The 13,170-nt window shown below is 46.5% G+C and overlaps 1 protein-coding gene across 1 annotated transcript in view; it reads left to right on the top strand.

Annotated features, from left to right (window-relative positions):
* Positions 1-12,086, top strand: part of LOC112104998 (putative DBH-like monooxygenase protein 2) — a 33,062-nt gene extending 20,976 nt beyond the window's left edge. The window contains exons 9-14 of the mRNA XM_024197626.2: positions 6,672-6,768; positions 7,019-7,078; positions 7,430-7,560; positions 7,856-7,970; positions 11,487-11,573; positions 12,057-12,086. Coding sequence (XP_024053394.2) covers positions 6,672-6,768; positions 7,019-7,078; positions 7,430-7,560; positions 7,856-7,970; positions 11,487-11,573; positions 12,057-12,086 — 520 coding nt within the window. The remainder of the gene's footprint in view (positions 1-6,671; positions 6,769-7,018; positions 7,079-7,429; positions 7,561-7,855; positions 7,971-11,486; positions 11,574-12,056) is intronic.
* The last annotated feature ends 1,084 nt before the right edge of the window (positions 12,087-13,170 follow it).

Genomic DNA, 13,170 nt, shown 5'->3' with positions numbered 1-13,170 from the left:
AGCTCTTAGATATTATTTAAGTCTTACATATTTAAGTTCATTTACAACTAACACATATCTTTATTACCCCCGCCCCCCCCCCCCCCCATATATATATATTGTGACAGGGTCAGGCCAGATGGCTACAGAAGAGTGATAGAAGGCAGATATATTAGTCCCAGATTAAGTAGATCCCTTTTCCCTGGGTAAGGTAACAGGGGCAGTTCCAGAACAAGCAGGAACTTGCTGGAACCAGTTAGGACAGACTGGCTAATCAGGACACCTGGTATAAAAAGGCTCTCACTCCAGGTAGTGAGGTAGTGTGTAAGGAGCTGGGAGTGAGAGGACGTGCTGCTAGAGGACTAAGGAGTATAAGCATTAACAGACATCAGGAGGAAGGTCCTGTGGTGAGGCTAAAGAAGGTGTTGGGAGGAGGCCATGGGGAAGTAGCCCAGGGAGTTGTAGCTGTCGCACAGCTGTTCCAGGATGCACTTTAGACAGCTGCAGTCCACAGGGCCCTGGGCTGGAACCCGGAGTAGAGGGTGGGACCGGGTTCCCCCCAAACCTCCCAATTGACCTGGACTGTGGGTTCTACCAGAGGGGAAGGTCTCTGGGCTGTTCCCCAACCCACATGGTGAATTTCTGAGGCAAGAAAATCCACCAAAAAGCGCAGGACCCACCAATATAGAGGAAGAACTTTGTCACAACTGGTGTCGGTGGGATTTTGGTGTGCACAGCGCGGCGGAAGAAGGAGGGTGATTTAAAAAAAAAAAAAAAAAAGGAGAGGGGGTATTTATTTTTTTTACCACAATGGATGACGTAGTGCGGGCACTGATACAAGCCATGGCTGCCCAGCAGGAGGCTACCCGTGTCCAGGCAACAGCCCAACAGGAGGCAGTGCGGCTGCAGCAAGAGACTAATCGCCTGCTCATGGACCAGGCTGCTCAGGACCGTGCTATGTTGCGGGAACTGGTAAACCTTGTAAAGACCCTTACAGAGCTGAACCATGGCCATGATGGGACGCAGATCATACGGGCCAGCCATTGGCTGCAGAAAATGACGCGGGAGGATGATGTAGAGGCATACCTTCTGGCCTTTGAGAGGACAGCCCTACGGGAGGCTTGGCCTCAAGATCAGTGGTCTGGCATACTCGCCCCATTCCTGTGTGGGGAGGCCCAGAAGGCCTACTATGATCTGCCTGAAGAGGCTGCAGCAGACTACCCCCAGCTGAAAGCAGAGATCCTGGCCAGATCTGGGGTAACGACAGCAGTGCGGGCCCAACGGTATCACGAGTGGAGGTACCAGGAAAACAAAACCCTGCGGTCCCAATTGTATGACCTCATCCATCTCGCATGGAAGTGGTTGCAAACTGAGTCCCAGAGTCCGGAAAAGATACTAGAGGTTCTGGTCATCGACCGATACATGAGGGGGCTACCGCCAGACCTTCGTGCCTGGGTAAGCCAGAACGAACCCTCCACCTATGATGAGGTTGTCGCACTGGTAGAGAGGCAAAGGACGGCGAGGGAGCTGACGCAACCAGTTAAGGAAGAGGCACCCCGAATTAAACTAGCAGCACCAAGCCCTAGAGCTCAGGTGACTGGGCCACCAGGAGAGTCCAGGTGGAAAAAGAGTCGGAGTACTGAGGGAGAAGAGGATCGGGATGTTAGACTACCCAAACCAAGAGACCAGGGAACACCTAGGGTTCCATACAGATGTTATGCCTGCGGGGAGTGGGGACACATAGCTGCACAGTGTCCCAATGCCGAGGAGTCTATGCAGTGTAACCTGGGGAACTGGGCAGATCCATGCTCCCTAATCCACCTTGTAGGGGTCTTGCTAACCCCACATATGTACACCAGACCAGTGAAACTAAATGGGGTAGAGACCACGGCACTGGTTGATTCGGGGAGTGCTATCACGCTTATCTCAGGGAAGCTCGTGAAGTGTAGTCAGCTGCTGTGGGCTAAGCGTATGGGGATAACATGTGTCCATGGGACAGTTGGTTATTACCCCATCATCCCAGTAAAAATTGAAATCCAGGGGAACACTACTGTGGTAGCAGCAGGTGTAGTCCCTAAACTCCCATACCTGGTGCTCATAGGGAGGGACTTCCCAGGGTTTGGAGACTTACTCCCAGTAGGAGGATTGGAGAAAGAGGGGAACCCTGAAGTTAGTGAGGCATCCACAGTAGACAGTCAACCCCCAGTCTTCTCTGAAATATCCCTGGATTTGTTCTCCACTCCCAGACAGGGTAGAAAGACAAAAAGGGAAAGAAGAGCAGCTAAGGCCTTGGGAACCCGAATACTGACCCAAAGCCAGAAGGTCGCTCTCATAGGTAGGCGAACCCGAGCAGCTGAAAAGGAGGCCGCCCAGGAGGGAGAAGCACCCGAGTCTGACCCCCACCCTAATGCCTCTGAACCAGTAGAGGCAACAAAGACTGGGCCTCTAGCTCTCGGGCAGATTAGCCCTGGGAGAGTAAATTTTGGACGGGACCAGGCTGAAGACCCAAGGTACGACAACATTAGGAAGGAGTTGACCGAAATAGATGGGGTCCCCGTGGAAGGGAAAACCCAGGGACCAGGACCCTACTTCATAATGAAGAAGGATCTCTTATACCGGGTTGCACCAGTACAGGGGCAGAAGGTACAGCAGATACTAGTACCTCAAAAACACCAGAACGCTGTATTAAGTCTTGCCCATAGTCATCTTTTTGGGGGACATTTGGGAGTAGAGAAGACCCTGGCATGGGTCCTACGATGGTTCTTCTGGCCCAGAGTACATGAAGAAGTGCGGAGGTACTGTGCCTTCTGCCTGGAGTGTCAGCTGCACAGTCCCCGTCCCCACTTGAGGGCACCTTTAGTACCCCTTCCCATCATAGAGGTCCCCTTTGAGCGAATAGTGATGGACCTAGTGGGACCCCTGGAGAAGACAGCTCGGGGCCACCAATATATACTTGTTGTTTTGGACTATGCTACTCGCTACCCAGAACCCGTCCCTCTGTGGAACACAGCCTCTAAAACAATAGCTAAAGAGCTGGTGGGGATCTTTGCCCAAGTGGGGCTACCAAAGGCGATATTAACAGACCAAGGAACCCCATTTATGTCAAAGCTAATGAAGGACTTCTGTACGCTGCTCCATATTCACACCCTGAGAACTTCAGTCTATCATCCGCAGACCGATGGGCTGGCAGAAAGGTTTAACCGAACCCTCAAGGCTATGATAAGGAAGGTGGTAAGTCAGGACGGGAAGGATTGGGACACCCTACTATCTTACCTTATGTTCGCCATACGGGAGGTACCTCAAGCCTCAACTGGGTTTTCACCCTTTGAATTATTATATGGGCGCCACCCCTGTGGCATATTAGATATTGCCAAAGAGATCTGGGAAGAGGAACCCAATGAGGGGAGAAATATAATTGAACATGTATTGCAGATGCGAGACCGGATTGCTCGGGTCACCCCTATTGTACGGGAACATTTGGAAAAGGCGCAGGAGGCCCAGCGAACCCATTACAATCGCCAGGCAAAAGTCCGACAGTTCCAACCAGGGGATCGGGTGATGGTGTTGGTACCCACGGCAGAAAGCAAGCTTCTGGCCCAATGGCAGGGGCCCTATGAGGTGGTTGAACCCGTGGGGGAAGTAACCTACAAGGTGCGGCAGCCAGGACGCCGGAAACAGGAACAGATCTATCACATTAACCTCTTAAAGCCTTGACACCAGCAAGAGGCATGTGTAGTGGTCCAAGAGACCCCGATCCAGGGAAATAACCTGCAGGAGCAGATCAGGATATCCACTGATCTGACACCAAACCAGAAGAAGGAAGTAACTGAGATGATCAACCGATACCAGGATGTGTTTTCAAGCAAACCAGGCCGGACCACTGAAACATATCACCACATTATCACAGACCCTGTGGCAAAGGTAACTTTAAGGCCCTACCAGGTCCCAGCGATGAAAAGGGAGGAGATCAAGGCTGAGGTAAAAAGGATGTTGGAGCTGGGAGTCATCGAAAAGTCCCACAATCAATGGTCGAGCCCGATTGTGTTGGTGCCCAAACCTGATGGCACCACTAGGCTTTGTAATGACTTTTGCCGGCTGAACGAGATATCCAAATTCGATGCATACCCCATACCCCATATCGATGAGTTAGTTGACCGCCTGGGAAATGCCCGATTTTTGACCACCATTGATTTAACAAAGGGATACTGGCAGATTCCCCTTGCCCAAGATGCAAAAGAAAAGAAGGCATTTTCTACCTCAGAGGGTCTATTTCAATATACTGTTCTTCCTTTTGGATTGCATGTGGCACCTGCCACCTTCCAGCGTCTTATGGACAAGCTCCTGTGGCCCCATACCAGTTATGCAGCTGCATATCTGGATGACGTGATTATTCATACCCCTGACTGGGAGACCCATTTGAAAAAGGTGGAAGCGGTTCTGGACATGCTAAGACGGGCTGGCCTCACAGCCAACCCAGCCAAGTGTGCTATAGGGCTAGCTGAGGCTAAATACCTTGGCTACATTGTAGGAAGGGGCATGGTCAAGCCCCAACTGAACAAATTGGAGGCTATCCAAAATTGGCCTCGGCCAAATCGGAAAAAGCAAGTCCGGGCATTCCTGGGTGTGGTGGGGTACTACCGGCGATTTATTCCCCATTTTGCCATCAGAGCGAGTCCCCTGACAGAACTGATAAAAGCCCAGGGTCCAGACATGGTGAAGTGGACAGAGGCTGCAGAGAAAGCATACACGGATCTACGGACAGCCCTCTGCAGTAACCCCGTGCTTATAGCCCCCAGACTTCAACAAAGAGTTTATTCTACAAACAGATGCATCTGAAGTAGGATTGGGAGCTGTCCTATCGCAGATGGTTGGAGACGAAGAACACCCGATTCTCTACCGCAGCAGGAAACTCCTCCCGAGAGAGCAGAAGTATGCTGTGGTTGAGAGAGAGTGCCTTGCTGTAAAATGGGCCATGGAAACACTTCGGTATTACCTACTGGGACGACGGTATTACCCTTGTGACCGACCATGCACCCCTCCAGTGGATGCAGCGAAATAAAGAGAAGAATGCAAGGGTGACCAGATGGTTCCTGAGCCTACAACCTTTCCAATTCACCATACAACACCGGGCCGGAAGCCACCATGGCAACGCAGATGGCGGGTACACTGCCTGACGTCCCAAGTTGCCCAACCCCATGGTGTTGAGCAGGGGGCGGGGATATGTGACAGGGTCAGGCCAGATGGCTACAGAAGAGTGATAAAAGGCAGATATATTAGTCCCAGATTAAGTAGATCCCTTTTCCCTGGGTAAGGTAACAGGGGCAGTTCCAGAACAAGCAGGAACTTGCTGGAACCAGTTAGGATAGACTGGCTAATCAGGACACCTGGTATAAAAAGGCTCTCACTCCAGTTAGTGAGATGTGTGTAAGGAGCTGGGAGTGAGAGGACGTGCTGCTGGAGGACTGAGGAGTATAAGTATTAACAGACATCAGGAGGAAGGTCCTATGGTGAGGCTAAAGAAGGTGTTGGGAGGAGGCCATGGGGAAGTAGCCCAGGGAGTTGTAGCTGTTGTGCAGCTGTTCCAGGAGGCACTCTAGACAGCTGCAGTCCACAGGGCCCTGGGCTGGAACCTGGACAAACTCGGGCGGGCCCGGTTCCCCCCAAACCTCCCAATTGACCTGGACTGTGGGTTCTTCCAGAGGGGAAGGTCTCTGGGCTGTTCCCCCAACCCACATGGTGAATCTCTGAGGCAAGAAAATCTGCCAAAAAGTGCAGGACCCACCAAGATAGAGGAAGAACTTTGTCACTATATATAATAAAGATGTGTGTATATATACAGTAACACTATACTAAACTTACTATGCTGTACTGTGTCTCCAATCACTCTCTCTCTCTCTCTCTCTCTCTCTCTCTCTCTCTCTCTATATATATATATATATATATATATATAAACATATATGTAATGTTTAATAAAGATGTATATACACACTAACACTATACTTTAACTATCTGACAGACTTACTATGCTCTACTGTGTTTCCTGCATGCTGTGTCTCTCTCGCTCTCTCTCTGTCTCTTCTGCCTCTGCTCCAGTGACAGGATTCCCTCTGCTGCTCTCTCTCTCCTCAGCTCCTCAGCTATTGCTGCTGCTGCCTGCCCACTGACACCCTGACCTTTATACCATTCTGTCACAACTTTCTAGACACTGTAGCTAATATCTTTTGTCAGATCTTTCTTGGATGCCAACTGCCAACATTCTCTTTGGATGCGTCCCAACATTCTAAACTGTCAGTTCTATTTTTAGTCTTGTTTCTAACTGCCAATTCTGTCTTGAGCACTACATGAACTGCAGCTTCCATCTAATGGTGGAGTGACTCTTGCTTATTTAAAATGGAAGCCAGAGATCTGGGGATTTTAAGATGGAGTTTCTCTGGTATCGCAGAGCTGCAGGTGCCTCACAGGAGTTGTAGTCTGGCCAGGGAATCAGTTCTGGGCTTTTCATTTTGGGGCATAAAGTTCAACCTTTGGGTTTGGAGGAGGAAGGTGTGAGGTTTGGGACACATAAGGACTGAGTCTTCGGGAGAAAAAAGGGACTAGTTATTATTTTATATGAACTAGTTCCCATCCACATCCCTAGTCTGAGCAGTGTATGGAAATGCCTCTGATATTTTTTCCTTATTCATCCCTACCAGGAATGGTGAGCAGGTGAGGATCATCTGCGAGGACAATAAATATGACTTCTCCCTGCAGGAAACACGGGACCTGAAGGAAGTCATCACCATCAAAGTGGTATATTCTGCTGGGATTTCCCACTGGGACATAGTTTGTGGGCTGGGGACTGGGATGCAGAGGAGGCAGAACAGGCTTACATAGTGACACAATTTTTCTCCGTCATTTTGGTTTGGAGCCTATTACTGTCTCACATAGTTTCCAGGTTCCCACTGGTGGGTACCGGTTGCTCTGTGCTTTCTCCAGGCACACTTTTGGCAGTGGCCCCTGCTCCTACAGCTCTGACTATGTGACCTATTTTGTGCTGCAGGGAGATGAGATCCTAGTGGAATGTAACTTTCAAACTTTGGATCGGACGGAGATCACCTTCGTAAGTCTGATTTCTATCTGCAAATTTTCTATGCGTTTAAGACTAATTTAGTTCTATTGAAAGGTGCTGGACTGACAGATGTTGGAGAACAATGCCCTCTAACTAAAGCAGTGCAAGCTTTCTTTGACATATACAGAGATTCATACCGTGATTGAGGGCTTGGCTTCCCAAGCAGGGAAGTGGGTCTCCAAGACTGAAATGGAACACAGCTGCGTAGTATCATTCATCACACAGAATTACCCTGTGGTCTGGCTTGGGCTAAGCTATAGAAGGGGCTGGTAATGACACTATGGGTAGTATTGTTCCCACTGTGTCTTAGTAGAACTTTGTGTTGCTCTCTGTACCTTGAAGGGTGGGCCAAGTACCTTGAATGAGATGTGCCTGGCATTCCTCTTCTATTACCCTCGCAACAACATCTCCAGCTGCATGGGCTACCCAGACATCCAGCAGATTGCCCACGCACTTGGCCAGGAGGCCTCAGAGTAAGTCCCTCATTAGATGCATTTCTGGGGAATAAAGAGCAAAACTTCTGAGGGATGTGGCAATGGATGGGGAGGATGCCAATTGAAAGAGATAATTGAGAAGGGATGTTGCTGATGTTGCATATGTCTGGACCTGCCTGATTGAACCCTACTCAGGAATTTTTCATTTGTGATACCATAACAATCTCCTTTCCTTTTCCTCTTCTTTCTCTCCTTCCTTCTTCTCTCCTCTTCCTCCCCCTCCTCACACTTGTCTTCCTCATTCTCCCAAATCCCCTTTACTCTTCCCCTGCAGTGCGATGGAAGGAATGATTGCCATGAACTATGTCGAATGGAACAATGAAACCATCAAGACTGCAGAGAAAGCAGCCAAGGAGGCTGATCAGATAGTCATGATTAAAACCATTGATGTAAGTGTCCTTTGCTTTTACCTTGCTGAGTGGTTAGGGGTTGGAGAAACATGGTCAGCTCTGGAGTTCGAGACCAAAGCACATGTCAGAACCAGAGTCAGTGCCTTACACACAGAATGGCACCTGCACTCCATTGATATCCACCGGGTCACATGTAAAGGAAGGGCCTATAGGCAGGTGTATTCACTTCACTTTACACTTTCACTGACTACTCCATCCCCTGAGAGTCTAACCCTGGACCTCCCGCATTGCACACTCAGCTCTGCCAATGCCACTCAATCCTATTCTGTGGCCCCCCTTCTAGTCCAGTCCTGGGCACTACACATACACAATTCTGCTAATGCCTCTCAATCCTGACAGCCCCTATACCCTGCTATTTGAGTTAGTGCTTCTGCTCAAATCTTTCAATGCATCTTAATCCTCATCTGTGTATTGGTTAGAGGACACTCTCTTAGGATTCATCTGATGAGCTACGGAACTATGTCACCAAAGAAGTTTACATGGGACTAGCATGAGCATGTAGGGACAAAATCAGGAAAGCCAAGGCAAAGAATGAGTTACAGTTGGCAAGGAACATTAGAGACAGCAAGAAGGGGTTCTTCAAATATGTTAGACATAAAAGAAAGATCAAGGATGGTGTGGGTCCACTGCTCAATTGAGAAGGTGACCTGGGAACAGAAGATGATAGGAAAGCAGAGCTGTCAATACCTAGCACATGTGACCAGCTGCCTAGCAGAATTACCATAGACAATATAGGGAAACCAATATAGGCAGATCAGAATAAGTAAAGAACATGTCAGAGATCTTCTGACCAATTTGAATTAATTCAAATCAGCGGGGCTGGATGCTATTCACCCATGGACACTGAAGGAATTAGCTGAAGGAATCTCAGAGCCACTGGCGATAATGGGCCGATAATATTTACAAACTCATGGATGACAGGAGTGGTCCCAGAAGACTGGAGAAGGGCTAATGCAGTGCCCATCTTGAAAAAGGAGGATCCAGGGGACTATAGACCAGTTAGCCTGACTTCAATACCTGTGAAGCTACTAGAGCAATAAATAAAACATTCAGTTTCCAAATATCTGGTGGATAAAGGGGTAGTCGCTAGCAACCAGCATGGATTTACTAAGAACAAATCATGCCAAACCAGTTTTATTTCCTTCTTTGACATGGTAACTGGTTTGGTGGATAAGAGGAATGCAGTGGACATAATATACATGGACTTCAGCAAGGTTTTTGACACAGTCCCACATGACATTCTGATAAATAAGCTGGAGAAATGCAGGTTTGGCAGAACTATTATTAAGTGGATACATAACTGGTTAAACCACTGCATAGAAAGAGTAACTATTACTGGAATGATTTCAGATTGGAGGGATGTCTCAAGTGGGGTTCCACAGGGATCTGTTCTGGGAATAGGAATAGACAGCGTACTGATCAGATTTGCAGATGACACAAGGGTGGGGGGGTTGCCAACACTTTGGAGGATAGAGTTAAAATTCAGAGGGATCTTGATAAATTGGAGAGCTGGGCTATAGAAAACAAAATACAATTCAAAAAAGACAAATGTAAGGTGCTACTCTTAGGGAAGAAAAACCAAATCGACAAATAGAGAATGGGGGTAACTGGCTTGACAACAGCACTGCTGAGAAGGATCTGGAACTTGTGGTGGATCACAACCTCAACATAAGTCAGCAACGCAATGCTGTTGCAAATAAAGTAAATGCCATTTTAGGTTGCATTAACAGAGGCATAGCATGCAAGTCACAGGAGGTGATAGTACTGTTCTACTCGGTACTGGTTAGGCCTCAGCTGCAGTACTGTGTCCAATTTTGGTCTCTGATGTATATAAAGGATATAGAGAAACTGGAAAGGATCCAGAGGTGAGTAACAAAGATGATCAAAGGGATGGAATGCAAACCATATGAGCAAAGGCTGAAGGAATTGGGTATGTTTAGTTTGGAAAACAGGAGATTAAGGAGGGACATGATAGCAGTTTTCAAATACTTGAAAGATTGCCATAAAAAGATCGAGAAAAGTTGTTCTCTCTTGCAACACAGGCAGGACAAGAGGCAATGGGTTCAAACTACAGCATAGCAGATTTGGATTAAATCTCAGGAAAAACTTCCTTACTGTAAGAACAGTAGGACAATGGCACAGACTGCCTAGGGAGGTTGTGGAAGCTCCTTCCCTGGAAGTTTTCAAAAGGAGGCTGCATAGCCATCTCTCTTGGATGGTTTAGACACAACAAATCCTGCATCTTGGCATGGGGGTCAGACTAGATTACCCTTGTGGTCCCTTCTAACCCTATTATTTTAATTTAATCTTTCAACTAAGTATTTCCTGGGAAAGCATACAGACTATGCTTACATATAGACTATGCTTACATAGTTAACAGAACTTGCTGTTCTGGATTGGACCAGGGGATTTTGTAATCTGGCATCCTGCCTGTGACAGTCACCTAGATCAAGTAATTCAGGAGACAGTAGATCTGCCATTCCCATAAGATATCTGTCCAATTTGTTCAATACTTTACTATGGGTGAGGAATCCGAACGGTGAGGAAGAAGTCCTGTTCATTATTATTTGTACTATGGTAGTGCTCAGAGGTTTCAGTGGGGTTCTATTGTGTACAAGCACAGATATAGACATGGTCTCTTTCCTAAAGAATTCTGAGCCCAGCTGGTTATTAGGAAGGCAGCACTAACCTGCAGAAGACAGCATCCCCCATCTTGAAATTTGTGGGACAGTCCTGATTTTCATAGAGCCATCAGAAAATCCCTTGAATCCACAGTTTGAAGGACTGTTCAATAACCCAGAATTTATTTTGAGCACTGCTAGGCTTGTCACATGTTTATTTGATAGGACAAACTCTTGAAACATAATAATGTTTATAGTGGGATGTCATGAAACAATACTTTTGGCACAAAGTGATAGTGTTGCATGTCCTCAGGCAGTGTTTATAGGATGTGGGATCACCCCAAGGAAATTAGGATGAGTCAGGAAAAACATTGGCACATATGGTGTATCTATATACATTATAGTGCATCTATTGGATAACTGGTCATTTTATACATAAATCAGAAAAATAATCACTTCTATCAAGAAGGTATCAAAATTCCACTCTCCTGTCTTCTTTCAAATTGCTACCCTGATGTCACAATGAAGAAATATGACATGATTTTGTCCTATAGGACAATTTCATGTGGGTGGGAACCCTACAAATAAGACACCAACTAATCTAGGCACTCCAATAAATGTATTGTTAACCCCAAGAGTCGTGTGGCATCTGGTAAATAGATCCCCAGTGGGGCATGGATCAGCCTTCATGTCACACTTCCCATCAGTACCTGGCCCAGGCCAGGGAAGCTAATGACCCAACCAGCGGACCAAGTTCAGTGATGCATCCTGGTCAGATGGCACCTGAGGCACGTTGTGCCTAGACTAAGAAAAATAAAGCCCCTGCCATTTTGAAAAACATGCTAATTTTTCCCCTCTTTCCTTTCACTCCCAGGAGCTGCAGAAAAATGAGAGTGGTATAATCCGGGACATTATGATTCCAGAGAGTGGTCTCTGCCATGACATTTCTGGACGCCTCGGAGTGCGGGGTTCCCAAGTCGCAGCAAACCTCCGGGGGGCTGCAGCTGTGATTTCCCAGGCTCTCAGCCCTGCAGAGATCTTGCCTCTTCCTCTCCTGTTGCTGACACAATTGGCATTCACCTGGCTTCTCACTTCCTCCCAGTGTAGAATTTGAGGGGCAGAATCCCTGTTTTGTTACAAGATATAATTAACCCATTGAAGCCTCTACAATTACTGTGTGGTGATGGGATATTTACCTGGTAAAGCTTCTGAAATCCGTAGCAGTGACTGGACATTTACCCAGCAAAGTCTCTGAAATCACTGGGCATGAAACTGTTTTTACCTACTAAGGTCTTTGGGATCCCTGTTGTGATAAAAATGCCTTTTAGTATAATCTTCCATTCTAAATCCAGGGAAATATTGCAATATTCTGCAGAAAAGACAGTATTGCAAGAGGATAAAGGCCCCCTTTTTAGACTCTGATCTTGCCCTTAATGTCTACTAGAGTGTTTACTCATTCAAGGATCCCTGGTAGCTGGGCAGTCACTTGGTATGTACCCACTGGCCTTTCAGTAATCACTGTCCACCAACAGGGTATTTACCCAATAAACACTCTATAATCATTATCCAGTCTCGGGCTATATACCTACCCAGTGTTCTCTGATCACTATCCAGTTAAATGCTCTTTAGTCAACAATCCAACAAGTGAGTATGATTTACCTGTTAAATACTCTCCCATGTCCAGCATCAAGGTATTTAGCCAGTAAATGTGCTGCAATTGCCTCCATTGACAGGAGGATTAACTGGTAAATGCTGTGTTATCATAATACAGTGACAGGGTGTTTATCAGGTGACTTCCAAGGCTCTAAACACTACAGAGGTACTGCCTCTTCCTCTCTTGATGCACTATCAAAATGTGAAGACACACAAACTATGGGAATCCTATGCCTGGGCAGGTAACACCTCATTATCACACCTAGTTTTCTGTTTTCTTTTTTTAAACTGTAAATGGATGTTTCCTTCCAGTGTCAAAAATACCTCCAAATTCTGAAATGAAATGTTTCTCTAATTGCAACACTGTGTTGATTTTTTAAAGGGGAAGTATAGGACAGCTCCAAAAATTTCAGTTGAAATGTTTTTGAGAAACAAAACGTTTTCACAGAAAGTCTCTGCTTTCCTCAAAAATGTTCAGTTTTGTTGTCAGAAAACTGAAAACCACATACTGTTCCAATATGATTTTTTTTCCTGCAAAAACTTGAAAATCATTGTGGAAAATTTCAACAAAATAATAATGGTTTCAATTTTGTCAAAATTTTCTGTTGGGGAAAAAATCCCATTTTCTAACAACCTGTAGAGTTTAGGTTTTTTAATGTATGATGCATCCCAGCACAGGTCATCAGCAAGGACAGACCTTGGGACATTTATCATGAAAGACTTCCACCATGTGAGCTAAAAAGACAAAATCATCTCACTCCTCTGAGGTCAGAGCTGACGGCGAAAAAGAATCAAGAAAAAATGTGTTTAATTTTTTCCACTCCATAAAAATATTTAGTTTCCCAGCCTTCCACACATTTATTCATACAGTTTTACAGTATTAGTAAGTCACATTGACAAGTTAG

The sequence above is a fragment of the Terrapene carolina genome, unplaced genomic scaffold (assembly GCF_002925995.2).
Source record: "Terrapene carolina triunguis isolate 2854851 unplaced genomic scaffold, T_m_triunguis-2.0 Scaffold740, whole genome shotgun sequence".
In the NCBI taxonomy this organism is placed as follows: domain Eukaryota; kingdom Metazoa; phylum Chordata; order Testudines; family Emydidae; genus Terrapene; species Terrapene triunguis.
The sequence above is the reverse complement of the archived record's forward strand: the minus strand, read 5'-3'. Positions and strand labels throughout refer to the sequence as shown.